The sequence below is a fragment of the Medicago truncatula genome, chromosome 6, assembly GCF_003473485.1.
Source record: "Medicago truncatula cultivar Jemalong A17 chromosome 6, MtrunA17r5.0-ANR, whole genome shotgun sequence".
Classification (NCBI taxonomy): Eukaryota; Viridiplantae; Streptophyta; class Magnoliopsida; order Fabales; family Fabaceae; genus Medicago; species Medicago truncatula.
The window spans coordinates 24,060,908-24,076,366 of record NC_053047.1 but is presented as its reverse complement, the minus strand read 5'-3'; the positions used below and the strand labels follow the sequence as shown (position 1 = coordinate 24,076,366).

At 32.1% G+C, this 15,459-nt stretch overlaps 1 protein-coding gene across 2 annotated transcripts; it reads right to left on the bottom strand.

The window, feature by feature from the left end:
• Nucleotides 1-4,611: 4,611 nt before the first annotated feature.
• LOC25479714 (protein NLP7) lies at nucleotides 4,612-10,655 on the bottom strand. Of its 2 annotated transcripts, none has more exons than XM_013587861.3 (5): nucleotides 10,301-10,655; nucleotides 8,445-9,019; nucleotides 7,759-7,806; nucleotides 6,447-7,389; nucleotides 4,612-6,058 (listed from the first exon to the last, which is right to left on the bottom strand). In XM_013587861.3, exons 1-5 carry the CDS (start codon nucleotides 10,518-10,520, stop codon nucleotides 5,271-5,273), a joined length of 2,574 nt encoding a protein of 857 aa, XP_013443315.1. In that variant the 5' UTR covers nucleotides 10,521-10,655; the 3' UTR covers nucleotides 4,612-5,270. The 2 variants fall into 2 exon arrangements, with proteins under 2 accessions (XP_013443315.1, XP_013443316.1); XM_013587862.3 differs by having other exon boundaries at nucleotides 8,445-9,062; nucleotides 10,301-10,436.
• Between the last annotated feature and the right edge of the window lie 4,804 nt (nucleotides 10,656-15,459).

Below are 15,459 nucleotides of genomic sequence, written 5' to 3'. Positions count from 1 at the left end.
CAAACCAGAAGTAGTCCTATCCCCTTTGCACTTACAAGGAGAGTTCACTAAAATGTAATATCTGATTACAATTGCTCACTGCTAGAACTAGCAAGAGACTTCCTATGCTCCTGAACACAATCAAGAGACTTCTAATGCTCAAGCACAACTGCAAGGGACTTCTAATTCAAACAGAATTACAAAAAAAAAATGTTTGAGGTTGAACACTTGATATAAAATCAGTGGTGTTCAAAATACAAATCAGATACAAACTCTTAAGACTCTAGAATTTCTAAGATATGAAAGTTGTTAAGAAATTCTAAGTGAACTTTTGAATGCAGAACAATTTCAGCAGAGTTTTGGCACTAGTAGATTGTTGTTGAGTCCTCTTATAATCTCTAAGTCTTCACTCCTTTATATAGAGGTGTGAAAGAGACGTTTTGAATTGCCAGCACGTCAAAATAGAGTCGTTTGAAGCTTTGATCAATCACCAATGATCTTTTGTCTGATATGGTTATTGTCCTATGAAGGATCAATTTCAAATCCATTCCAATCGATAGGGAACATCGTTGCAGGCAGGGATGTTTTTCTTGTCTTGTAGCAGAGACAAAAATAGAGTAGTGGAGGTAGTGGTTGTACACTTCGTACAATTGTACTTTGCCAACACTGTAACGCCCTAGTTGTTATTTTATTTATTTTTGATTTATTTAGAGTCTTTTATGTGATTTTAAATAATATTTGTGATTTATGTGGTGTGCATTATGTTATTATATAGTTTATTTTAATAATAATTAGAATAAGTGGGAAATTAATATTATTTTGGAGTTTGGGGAGTTAAATTAGGATTTAATAGAATTAAGGGGGGTTTAATGAATTAAAGGGAAGTTAAATTTTGGGGAGTTAAGAATAGAGAAGTCAGAGAAACGTTTTTACGTACAACCAAGCTTTTGGGAGAAAAGGGAGAGAAGAGCAAGTAGAGCCAAGAGAATCCAATCACGGTGCATTTTTTCCTTCTGAATTAAGGTAAGGGTGAAGTTTACTTCAATAGTGTAGATACTTAATTCTGATGTTGATTTTAACAGGTTTTTGTTATAATTGGGAATTTTAGGTTTATGGTGAATTATTGGGTTTTGAGTGTAGGAATTGTTGTTCTGATGTTAGAAATAGGTTCTGAGTGCATACAACAAGTTATTTCACATCTGTAAACCATTTTGGGGAGTGAAAGTGAGAAAATTGAATTTTTGGGGAAAAACCTGCATTCTGCCCGCACTGATGTTCATCGCTCGCTCCGGCGAGTAGACTTTCCCGCCTCGCGAGTGAGCAACTTCATGGCTCGCCTCGCGAGCAGAACCACTCGCCATGGCGAGTATGTACATGAGAGATCATGATTTTTGAAGTGTTGTTATAAGCTGTAAAATGGATAGTTTTAGGTGCCTAGATGATTTTAGAGAGGTCTAGACAATTTTCAGATTAAAAAGATGAATAGGGAACTTAAAAATGAAGATTTAGTGAGAAGAATGTCAAAACTCCCGAGAGCACCTGTTTTGAGTTCGCCTTGAGTTCGCCGTGGCGAGCAGCCCGTTTTCTTGTGCTCGCCATAGCGAGTAGATGTACTCGCGAGGCGAGTTGCCCAGTTCTGAGCTGTTTGTTAATTAAATGAATGTTGTTGAATGATATTGATGTCTAAGCATGATTATTATAAATTGTGCATTTTTCAGGAATGATTGGATTGTTTATAATGATATTTTGTTGAATGAGATGTATGATTTTATTTAATTGAGTCATACTTGTGTTGAATTATGGAGTTGTAAGTCATATATACATATATGCATTGTCAAGTTGTATGTAGATATACACGAGTGGAGTCAGTTGCATAAGCATAAAAGCGGGAGGGCTCTGGCCCTGGAACGCCTCGTCGTTCAAAGCGGTGAACACTTTGTTGTTAAAAGCGGTGATGACTTATGTCCTGAATGAATGCTTTAACCATTCGATAGCGGTGAGGACCTATGTCCTGAACGAATGCTTTAACCATTCAATTAGCGGTGAGGGCTCCGGCCCTGAATATGGTACCACATGCATGAGCATTGTAGAGGAGTCTTAGTGGAGTTGTTGAGTGTTGCATGAGTCGATGTCGTTGGTTATAATTTCATTTATTGTTGATGTTGATAATGGTGATATATCTATGTATTGATGAATTATTATTATGTTAGGGTGTTAGATTCAATTGATGAATTTATTATCTATATTTATTGTTGTGAATCTCACCCCTTCTGCTTGAAAATGTTGCCCTTCCTATGGGTAACTTGCAGGTGACCCTGAGTAGTAGGTGGTGGCTCAATGTCTAGGGCTCTGATACGTACGGGATGGAATTTCTTATTTGTTTTTCATTCCTTATGTATCACATTTTTGGATTAAGCTAATGTAGCCCTTTATTTGGTTGTTGAAATAATTGATGAGGCTTTTATGCCAAGAATACTTTATGGAGAATTAAACCATTGTTGTTGTTGCTTTTGATGCAAATATTCCGGTGCATATCTATTGAAGTTTATGGAAGATGTTTCGTTAAATAGTTTTTATATTCTATTTAAGAAAATTTGCAAAGTAGTGTGACATGTCCGTTTGAGATTTACTCAGATTGCATGTTTAATTTATTATTTAATTGATTTTGGATAACGGGGTGTTACAAACACTCTTTAAAGAACATGCATCTAATGCCTTCAAATCCTTTCAAATTAGTTGTTGCTTCACTCTTCTAGTCTTTTGTAATGCCTAGACGAGATTAAATCCATTGAACAGCCTTTGAAGCTTTAAATCTTGCATCTCCTGATGAACTAGAGCTTCTGGTGATCTTCAGCTTCTGATGAACTTGCTTCTGATGTCGTTATGACTTCAAGAGCACTTTGACTTCAGGAGCACTTCTCTTCAGATGCTTCAAGCTTCCTTTTTGTTGATTCCTTTGCTCTCTTTTGTTCTTCCAGAACCTAATAATGATTCCAAATTTTTTTCTATGGTCCTGTACACTTGAACAAATATTAGCATATCCAATTGACAATTTTTAATACCTTGTTATCACCAAAACTCTTAAAGGGTAATGTTAACACATTTTGTTCCAACACAAGGTATGGACCTCAAAAAAAAAATTATAGTCTATTAGTACTACTAAGTACTACTCCACTATTCCCCAGGTTTCCACTTTCTTTTTCTGTTGTCTTGTTTTAGGCCTATTAGAATTGGGTCCTCTTGCTTTTTGTGTTAGGTGGATGTTTTTTTTTGGGACGGTGGTTTGAGGTTGCTCATGTATACGATTGTGATTTTCACCTTAGGGTGTACAACATAAATACGGCACCTTGTATTTATCTTTTAAAAAAAAATTAAATAGAACATTGTTCTTTTTAAAAAAAATACATTTTTATTTTATTACGAACCTCTTTTCACTTACAGAGCAGAACCTCCAGATTCACAGGATCGACCCTGTTTCTAAGAGAAGAGAAAAATGTTTACTATTTTTTTTTTGGGTTAAATATGTTTTTGGTCCCTATAAATATATCCACTTTTTGTTTTGGTCCCTCTAAAATTTTCCTTCAACTTTTAGTCCCTATAAAATTTTCAATCACTACTTTTGGTCCCTATTTTAAAGTTAATTTTAGTATTTTTGAATGAAATTGTGCAGAAATGTGTAGAATATTGTAAAAATATTTCGCAAAAAAAATTAGAATTTTTTAACTAAACATAAATTTAATATGAATTTTTAACTATCAAAAATATAAAAATTCATGTTATTTTAAAAAATTCTAAATTTTTTTGGGAGAGACTCTTATAATATTATGAATGTTTCTGCAAAATTTTATTCAAAAATACAAAATCTACATATGATTTTATTTTAAAGGAGGGACCAAAAGTGAAGATTGAAAATTTTTAAGGGACTAAAAGTTGAAGGAAAATTTTAGAGGGACTAAAACGAAAAGTTTGTATATTTATAGGGACCAAAATCATATTTAACCCTTTTTTTTTTTTCTTTCTAGAATAAGCTTTAAGACTACTGCGTAACACTTGAGTCTTATTCTAGTTGAGTATTATTACAAAGTATTTCAAGAAGCATAAGAGATAAAGGTGGTCATCCAAATCTTTGCTGGAGATTACTCATTAGGGAAATTAGAATTTATAACATAATAACATGGTAATAAAAAACGATATCTAATCTACCATTGAATAGTAACAATAGCACGAAAGTCTTGAAGGTTCTCGATCCAAACTCAAACGAAGGAGAAAAAACTAATCCAACAACTGATTACTAACATTTACCATTAATTAAAAAAGGTTTAATTGCACTTTTGGATCCCTATCTTTCCAAAAGTTGCGGTTATGGACCCCTAACTAATTTAAATACAAAACAGCCACCTATGTTTTGATTCTTTGGCAGTTTTGGACCCCCAAGGCAAAAAAAAATAAAAAATTTGACACGTGGCACCTCACTTAGGGTGCCACGTCAGCGTTGACCGAGTCAACAATGGACTGGGGTCCAAAACTGCCAAAGAATCAAAACATAGGGGGCTGTTTTGTATTTAAATTAGTTAGGGGTCCATAACCGCAACTTTTGGAAAGATAGGGGTCCAAAAGTGCAATTAAACCATTAAAAAAAAACATGAAAGTGGTAGTCCTTTAATCTAATGGTACTAAGTTTCTTACAATGGGTGAATATTTGAAACTAAATATATTCTTAACCTAATCCTATAATTACAAGAATCCAAATCATTAAGTACAAACTATATTATACACAACCTTTCCTCATTCTCATGAGTTGACACAAGAAAATTTGAGCTTATTTTTGCCAGAAACTTTTTTTAGATTTTCATTTTCTCTAATAATTACATAATTGTTTCTTGAATTCAAATATTCCAATAAGAAACAGTGAAAATATGTCATTTGCCTATTTTTCACTGTTTCCTGTACATATATTTGAAACAAGAAACAACGTCATACTTTTGTAATTATTTATGAAAACAAAAATGGGAAAAAATGTTTTCTCAGACAAAAAATTCCCTAAATAACTATGGACTTGAACTACATCTAGCCTCCCATAAGGAACTGGATTTTCTGCATTGACACTATCACACTGTCGCCGATCTCGACAGTTGGATAAAGATTGGACGACTCTTACACTGAGTTGTACTATAAAGCCGATTTAGTAAAGTCAGAATACTACTCATACAACTCGTCTGATCTTTATCTAATAGCTAAGATCCCTTGTCAGTGTAATTTCCTCGAGTGCAGAGAGTCAAGGTTCCCTCTCCTCATTCCCCTGAGCTCTCAACCGAGCTTCCAAGAATGGACAAAATATCATGCACAACAAGCCGGATAATGTTGCTTCCTGATAATGTTAAAATGTCCATGCACTCCTGTAAATCTGCATCACAAGCTACCAATATCCACTCTTGATCATCATCCAAATACTTGATATCAAATGTCCCTACCTCTAGTTTCAGTCTTTTAGCAATTTCTTCTCTCAATTCCACAATGCCACAGTTCCAAGAAACCCTAAACCTTATGATATCATCTCTATATGTTGCCTTTATAGTCACAATCTTCATCTCTTTCTGAGCTGCAAAATTAAGAGTATCCATGTGCTGCATTTGCATATGAACAAAATCAGAACATGGAGGATGAATCCTTGAAGCTTCTAGGACCTGATCCTCCAAAACAACATCTGTTGAAGGACACAGATTTTTCAAGTCTTTAGAACTATCAGCACCTTCGATTAGCATTCCTCCTAATGGTTTTTGAGGTTCTGATTTAGATGCATCTAAATAATTTTCGTTCTTCTTAGGTTCTGATGGCATTATGCTTAATGAGGTATGGTGTTCAAACTTGTTCGAAGTAGAAGGTTCATTAAAGGAACCAGCAGCAATAGGGATTGTGCTTGTACTTGGAGAATCCAAACCAAATGCTCCTTCAACACCGTGGACCGATTCAATCACACATTTGAGCTTGGACAGCGAACGGTTAACCTTTTTGATCTTTCGAGAAGGCCAACGGGATATTCCGTGCTGCCTGCAGATTCGCTTCATTGTAGTTGGACAAACTGTACAACAAGGATATATCCAATAACAACAATAGATTTTAGTTGATATTTCTTTCCAATTTTTGTCAAAGAATTATAAGTTACTAGTAATAAACAATGATTAATAATTAAGTATTCGATTATCAATTTATTCTTTGATTACTATATGTTTTCAGATAGAAGCAAAACATTGATTTAAATTGCGGTTAACATTATAAAAGTTTTGAAATTCTTTGCAACTGCATTGCAGCCATAATTGCAGACACATTTTTTCATATTTTTCAACAGTATCAATAATCAAAGTGAGTCTGCAACTGCAAGTCAAAATCTTGGAGAAAATTGCACATTCGTACAGAAAACAAAACAGCATCATATTGCCTAAAACAACTAAATCAGAAAATGAACATACCTCCAAGGCTCTTTGCAGCATCCTTTAGACTCCCACTGAAATAATCTTGCAAGACTTCAAGACTAATTGATTTCTCAGCTTTTCCGCGTTTTCTCAACGACGGTTTCTTTTTGGTTTCAGTCTTCAAGGAATGGATCTGATCAATGCTTCCACCTGCATAATCATCAAGATTTCCTATATCATTTATGTCATCAAAATTTGTGATTATTTTCTGTCGTGATTGATCTAGTGGCACTCCCTCCTCCATATCCGGCGAGGCATCATCATGTCTAGCTGATAATTTAGTAGATTGAATAATCGGAACTGATTCAAGCCTCGAATGAACTGTTCCATTTATTATTTCAACAATTTCAACTGATCCATCTTCCTCAAGTTCAACGCCAGAAGCAACCTTAAGACTTTGGAAATTTTGTTTCATTGTTGCCAATATTGATCCTAACAAACCCTTTTGTTCACAAAATTTATTGATACTAGGAGGAAGAAAAAACTCTAGTACATAATCATCACCTCCGGTATGAGAACTTTGTAAACATATTGAAAAAGAGCTTGTTAAATCAAACATGAGAGCATAGTGTACTAAAGGGTAATCGGTTTTGCAGAATTGAGTAATGTTTCTACAGAAACACATGTTTTGAGACAAAAAAGCTCTTCCGGCAACTCCTTGACCTTGTTGTAAGTGATGTTCAACACATGCATCATGGAAACCCCATGTGTGAGAATCTATGATATAGAATGCTACCTCGGTTATTGACATGCAAACTTGTCCCATACAATAACCATCAAAACTTGAGCAATTTTTCTTTAGACCACCACCATGAGCCAAAACACTTCTATGCCTGCATGGAACCCATGTTTGTGCCAAAGGTAAATTATGAGTTTCACACACCACTGTCAATATCTCCAAAATCTCGGATAATGCATTCTGTCTATCTTCGTTACATATCTGGTTTAAAAGAATTGCTATGTTATTTGACTGACAACAATAGAAGGCTTAAGATAGATGTCATACAGAAAGACTTAAATATGTTTTCGGTCCTTGTAATAATATAACTTGTAATATACTAATGTTTTCATTTTAGTCGCTGATTTATTTTTCCGTAGTGGTCCCTTGTAATTTTTTTTTTTGTTTCATTGCATTCACTGTAGTATACTTTTGTTTTAATCTCTTTAACATGCTCTTTTTTGACTCCTTATAATATAGGGATTTAATAAAGATAAACCAAATAATGAAGGGGTTAAAACAAAACAACAAGGACTAAAGTGAAACAAAACTAAAAGGGAGATATACATCATGAATAGCAGTAAAAACTACCTGACTGTATGGATGCTCCAAAATTTCTGAACTCCTCAAATTTACTGCCTGCAAGGAAACTGGTAGAAGGTGACTCAGGAATAAAAAGCATGTTATTTATTATGTAACATTTTCCAACATGTTAGTAAAAAGAGTATAGTTTGAAGGCAGATGGCTTTTTTAAAATCAATCTATATGGTTATAAGACTCGAGGAGCAAGTTCTGAAGTTGCCATCTCAGCTTCTTGTTCTATATTTTATACGCATATCGGCAAATAAGTAGGATATCTTTGATTCTGCAGTCAAATAATATCATTTTAAAGAGTATTTCTAATATTTACCAATTTCTAATATATGTATGGGCTTGTTTGAATTGTCTTATTTGATCTTGTCAACTGGCATAACCAACCACTTGTGAAACTGAGAGAATTTATGAAAACAACTTATGAAATTTCCGTAAGCTGTTTTCAGCTTATGAAAATAAGCTCTCCTTGATAGCTTATGAAATCAGCTTATAGGTTATACAAAGCAGTTTGACATTATTTTATCTTGTGTTATAGAAATAGCTAATTCATAAGCGCTTATATGATAAGCTCTTACAGTATAAGCTGTTTTCCCAAACAAGGTCTATGTAATATTATAACCATCACATGACACTCACCAAACATAAGAAAAGAAATGAATAGCACATTTAAAAAGATACCTAACCTCAAGTGCTTTGCAGACTTTATCCACTTCAGGAGCATAGTTAATCTTCTGTGAAGTCATAATCAATTCCAACACAGCAACACATGATTGTCCTGGAGGTTCAAACACCGGCAAAGCCAAAGTTCCGCGAACATTATAATGTAGAGCATGATTTAGCCTTGAATACTCTTTACTAGAATAATACTGAACATTAGGAGTCCATTCAGGTAACTTCTGCTGAAAAACTCTTCCAGGAAGTCCTAAAACTTCGTCGTTTTCTCCGTCAACAGAAAACATATACATCAAAGAAACTGTTCTGTACTGATGAAGTCCATTACTATGTGCATCGAGAACAAATGGTTGGCCTGAAGTTGTGAGTTTATACCGACTTCCATTCCTCACGGGCGCCCAAACTTGAGCAAGAACATTCAGTTCAGTTAACTCTTTGAAGTTTCTAAGAGCTTGTGTCATTCTTTCCTTGATTAGGCAATAACCATGTGGATTTTGTAAAGGTGGTAGACCTATATGGGGTGTCACACGTTTATGCTTGTCATCATTTTCGACTCGGTTTTCAGTTATTATGTTTTTGTTGTTACCTGAAAGTGGTAGCTTCAATCAGAAGTGCAGGTCCAGCATAAACTACAATGTTCATGTTTAGAATCAAATGTCACTTGAGTGGACTATGAATAGCTTTTATATTGACATCTTTGGATTTCAACAAACATCATATTTAGAACTTTCTAAGTTTATAAACGAGTAAACATCCAAATTAGTCCGTGAAATTGTATGATGGTGTCTACGTATCTATGAAGCACTGGCATAGACATAGGTCAAACATGACACTGACATTCTGAAACCAACTATAATTTGATAAAATATAACTAATGTGTTGGTGTCGTGTTGGTGTCAGACACCTGACATTCATGCAATCTGAAGTGTCGGTGTTGTATAGCTAGTTAGTACATGGAATGAGCGATATTTAGAAAAGTCCCTAAAATCGTGAATGGTCGGTTATTTTAGTCCAGACCTTACCTTATATCATCAAACATTTCAAATTAGTCTCAAATTCAATACCTAAAATCACGAGTATTTGAAATTCATTGTGATTTCAAGCAAGTCCTCAAAAGTTTATTTTTTAAGGATCAGTTTGTTTGTAAGTATTCAAATCGCCTATGATTACAATTTCAGTGACTTTTTTCTGAATTTCTTTTATTCTAGTGACCAAATTATTAATAATGAAACTTCCAAGAAAACAGGAATTATAGACAAAATCTGGCCTGTCAAAAGTCCATCTATATTTCATTTATGCTTTATACTCAATTTCTGAACACTCAAATTGAGCTTCAAGCACAATAAGAAAAATAGATATTTCAAAAAATGAAAATTTGAGATTTCTTCAATATTCAAAACTCTAAACTAAGAAATAAGCAAAGTATATTCCAAAAGCAAAATTATTAAAAAATATAATCACAGACCCTCTTGAATTTTCCAATCAATTAAGCAAGTTGAGTGACAAATAATTTATGTTTGAATTGACGGTGAGTTTGGCAGAATCAGGATGTGACACTCTGATTTAAACAAAATCTACACTTCAAAACTTCAACAAAATCACGGTGTCAGTGATTTAGAAGTTGAAAAAAACTTCTAAAGTGAATTGAATATAAACCAAAAATACAAAAACAAAAACAATAATCTGTGGCAATTTTTCATATTGAATAATGAATATAAATTCAACTCCTTAGCAAAATATATTCCATTAAAGCAACTAGAGTAAAAGTCAACTTAGACATCAAGCAAGTCCAAGAAATTGAACAAAAGTTCAAAACCTAATTGAAACAAACCAAAAACACAAACATAACAAGATAAGGATGAGTAACCTGAAGCTGCAATGTTGTGATCATCATCAGAAAAAGTCCAAATAGGTGAAAAAGGTTGTTCAGAGATATTTTGCAAGAAAAAAGGATGCATGGAGTTAGATATATGATCCAAAGGCCATGAAGTTTCAAAGTCAATATCATAATCCATGGAAAACACATTTTCATCTAGTGGTTTTGACTTTTGAGGAAGGTCATGATTTTCTTCTTCTGACTTTTGCATTTTCAAAAGGGTGTTTTTCTTTCCTGGAAAATTTGTAGCAAAGATTGCAATTTTGTGATGATAATGAAGAAGAGAAAGCTGAAATTAATATCAAAATAGGATGATGGATAAGTAAAATTCTTCAAGGTTGATGAGAATATCCACAAAAAAAAAAAGTGAACTTTTTCTTAATTGCAATTGTGGTCCTCCATCTATTAGGATTGTGAGATTTTGTCGTCCACTTTTCTTTTTTATAGATTTTAATCAATCGTTCATATTTTACCCTTTTAATTTGGTAGTTCATTTTCAATTTCATAAAAATGTACGGTCAAAGTGAGATCATTATTCACGTATAACACCTAGCTCTATGTGAATTTCTTTTAAAGAAAATAAAAAGGGAGCTTCTACGGTGCAGTCAGGAAATTGACTTTTTTGAAAAAGTTAATTTTGATTTTAATGTTTAATTCATTTTTAAATTTTTTATTACTGATTAATGATCAATTGTATATTCATTTAGTAATGCTTGCAACATCTTGGACTTACAGACACTATTTTATCGTTGGAATCTTTAACATGCAAATAGAGTTGATGATATTATGTGATAGTCTTAAGTGTTACACTTTGTAGGGTGTTATGCTTAGAACAAGGTATGATAAAATTATATTAAGTGTAGTCTTGTTAACCTGATGAATTGATGATACTATGAAGGCTGAACTTTTGATGTCATTCTACAAATAATGGGGTGTTACTCATTACATTTTTTATGTTATAATGTTAACTTAACCAAAAAAATCATTCTTATGACTTCACCGTAGAATTTTTCAAAAAAAATCAACTTGTACACATGAGAGCGAATGGACTTCTAGTTTAAATTTTAAACTTTATAATGTTTCTTATTTTTAAATAAAAAGATACACCGACTATAAGAATTGAATGTCATTTTAAATTTCAATAAATGATATAATCTCAACATAATTTAGACGAAAATATAAAGGAATATGATCGTATAAAAAGATTAAAATCGTACGATCGCGATATTTGATGATTAAAAAGGATATTTAAGGTTTTTTTTTTTTTTTTTACCATGGATATGCCACTTGCAAGGGGAGACAAAAGGTGATTGCAATGTTGAATAAAAGAATGGTTACCAAATGAAAAAAAAAATCATGGTTGGGACCAAATGCCAACAAAGATTGGCACTACCTACTTGTCTTTTTCTTTAGGTATTAATATTATTCTCATTATTTCATTTTCAACCACTAACACCCAGAAAATATACTGGTGTACGAAAATGAAAATGATGGGCTAATATATTAGATTGTTTTAACTAGTGTGGGGTTTAGTGAAAGTTTATCATTTTATAATAAGACGACTTTGTTAACTCTTTAGTCCCTTTGATATATAATGCTTTTTAACTTTAGTCCCTATCTTTAAAAAATAAAAAAATTAGTCCCTATAACTATAAAAAAAAATGAAGAAAAAAACTTTGTGTTGCTATAAAAAAAGTGTTATCTCGTACCTAGAATAAAGAATAAATTAATTTTGTTATTTTAAATATTTTAGTCTCTATAATATTTTATGCATATGGATTCATTCATAGTAATAGGAATAAGATATGCCCAAATAGCTTACAAGATCATACTGATTTGAGAAATAATATTTGTATAATTATTGTGATAATTTTTAGATAATTTTCATTTATACTCATTATTACGTTCTTATTTACTCTTTTTCTTTTTTCATTGTTTTAAACAAATAAGAAGAAAAAAATAAGTTGTGGTAAATGTTGTCACTAAATGGTTGTATAAATTTTCTCAAAAAAAATAATTGTATAAATATCATTACTCTATTGATTTCAAAGTCCGAAAATAAAGATTAGTCTAAATATGATGATGATTGAACTCATATTCCAAAAGGATGTGGGTGTGAATCTCTTTACTACTTTGATGATGGATATTATGTAAATATATTTTCTGAATATATGGAACCTTTGGAATCCAACTTCCATTTTCTTTTTATTAAAGAAAGGCAAATGTTAACTAATGTCTGGGGCATCTAAAATCTTTAAAGTGTTAACAATAATGTTTTTATTATATTGGAATTTGTATGATCAACATCTTTAAAGTGTAAAAAATAATGTTTTCAATATAATTTTTTTTTTCCTGTCTCCTTAACTAGTACTCCAAAGATATTAGTTAGTATGATGTATGACTTAAATATCAAATGACTAGAATAAAATAAGAGAACTAAAAACTTTTTTTTCATATATTTTGGGACTAAACCATGAGTAAATAAATTATGTATCATGAAACATAAAAAAATTATTTAAGTCTATTAAGATAACCTCCCAAAAGAAAAAAATTCTAATAAGACAAACTATTCTAAAATCTCCAACTATCTTTTGTTTATTATTCAGGGGCCCAAGTTAATTATTACCCGAGATTCAACAACTTCTGTGTAAAAGTGAACACTAACTTAAATCGTATCAACATAATAAATAATTTCTTTGTGCATCTAAAAAATTTGTAATTATAAATTAAGTAACAAATAATAACAATCTTTTCTTAGGGAATCTCATTCTTCAAGGAATAGACTTCACCTTGTTAATTGGCCTAAAGATAAGGAAATTTAGTGAATCAAATCTAGCCATCTAGAAAAAATTGGACAAGAATCCTCTTCAATGACTAACTGTAAACCACAAATATAAATTCAATGAATAAACTGTTCAAGCATATGCTGGTGAGCCTAAAGTAAGAGTATGATCCTCTTTATATACTTTTAACAGTTACAAGTGTACAATTTTGGAAAATTTGCATATACATGGCCTATGAGATCAAAAATATTGTTTTAAGAAGGTGATGTGACAGTGTTAGAAATAAATAATTAAAAATAAGGCTCGTCCTAGACAAATTTGTGGTTTCGTGCATGTCATCAGATCTAATCGGTGGGAGAATGACAGAGAGAATAGGAGATTGAAAGAAACTGAAACAGAGAGAATAGGATCCGTTGACACCAGATGTCAACGAATTCGTTGACTCTAAATCCTAACCATTCTTTGTTTTGATCTTAATGGCTCACATTTATTCACTTGATTGTTCAGGTGGGGACTCTTCAAAGAAAAACATATCACACTCTCATCTTCTTCCTCCCTAGGTCTGGAATCTTTCTTCTTCCACACAACCAAATACCAATTGATCATAGCATACAAAGGGATTATGAACCACACCACCAATAATAATACAAATTATAACTTTTTTGCAATCAAATATTGAATTGATCCTGGCTGCTGCACCACACCACCGATAAAGAAAAATTTGAATTATTGTTGACCTCCAAAGTTAATTCTTACAAAGTAGAATTGAGTAATTCTTTCGAAAGAGAAATATCTCATGAACGTTGGTGTGCCTCCAAAGAGATGTTGTAGAAATTTTAGGGAATAATTAGGCAGAGATTAAAAACGGTTACAACTAGTATGAGAGTCACCTCACATTAGCAATTTAGGGAATAATTAAACACCATTAGATTAATTAAATGGACCTAACATCCTACATTCATATGTCTTTTGACCCTGAATAGTCTTTGACTTTTCGGAGAAAAATTCGGCAGAGATGTATTTTAAAATATCTCATTTTTGTTCCGATTTCGGACCCTCTTCTCACTTTTATTTTATTACTAGACTTTCCACCCGTGCTGCCGCACGGGTCATATATATTGTAGATGTAGTAGACAAAAACAAATCTCAATGCATATCAAAGAGAATGAAATATGTGGTCCCAAATATATGCAGATGTTGGAATTCGAACATCATACACGACACTTATTCACCTTAAAAATATTAATTTTTATCAATCGTGTGTTACTTCATTCTTTTGTTAAAATTATATGTCAACGTTATATTATTGGTATGTTACTTCATTTTTATTTTTATTTTTGACAAAATGTTACTTCATTCTTTTGTAAAAATTATATGTTAATGTTATATTATGTACCTAAAAATAGCTCATTCTTAACCTCAACATGTAAAATGTTTTATTTTAATAATTTTCCTTTTATCGAATATTTGACCTTTACCGTAAATGATACCCTTTAACTGTTTGTTGAAATGTTTCTTCCACCTGTTTATATAGATTGCAAAATTCTGGTGCATTTTGTGGTAGATATTTAACAAAGAGAGTTCAGTTCTAATTTGGATGAAAAGTGTAATATTAACAAAAAAAAATATTGCTATAATCTTTCAAAACCCTTTTATTCCAATAGGGCGATTTGTTTTGTTGAAGAAATAGGGCGATTTGTTTTGAAGAAATAGGGGAAATAAAGCGATGCCGATTTGCTTTGTTCATGAAAATAGGAGATTATGTGTGAGCATTAGGGTTTAAACAGTAAAATTATTCAATAGGGTTTAGGTTAAAATTAGGGCTTATGGGTTAACTTTAATATATAAGAAGATTACGTGAGAGCATTAGGGTTGTTCATGAAAATAAGAGATTAGGTGTGAGCATTAGGGTTAAAACAGTAAAATTATGCAATAGGATTTAGGTTAAAATTAGGGCTTACATGTTAACTTTAATATATAAGAAGATATAAGAAGATAAGAAGATTAGGTGTGAGCATTAGGGTTGTTCATGAAAATAGGATATTAGGTGTGAGCATTAGGGTTAAAATAGTAAAATTATGCAATAGGGTTTATGTTAAAATTAGGGCTTACATGTTAACTTTAATATATAAGAATTCATGAAAATAGGAGATTAGGTGTGAGCATTAGAGTTAAAACAGTAAAATTATGTAATAGAGTTTAGGTTAAAATTAGGGCCTACGGGTTAACTTTATTATATAAGAAGATTAGGTGAGAGCATTAGGGTTGTTCATGAAAATAGGAGATTAGGTGTGAGCATTAAGGTTAAAACAGTAAAATTATGCAATAGGGTTTAGGTTAAAATTAGGGCTTACATGTTAACTTTAA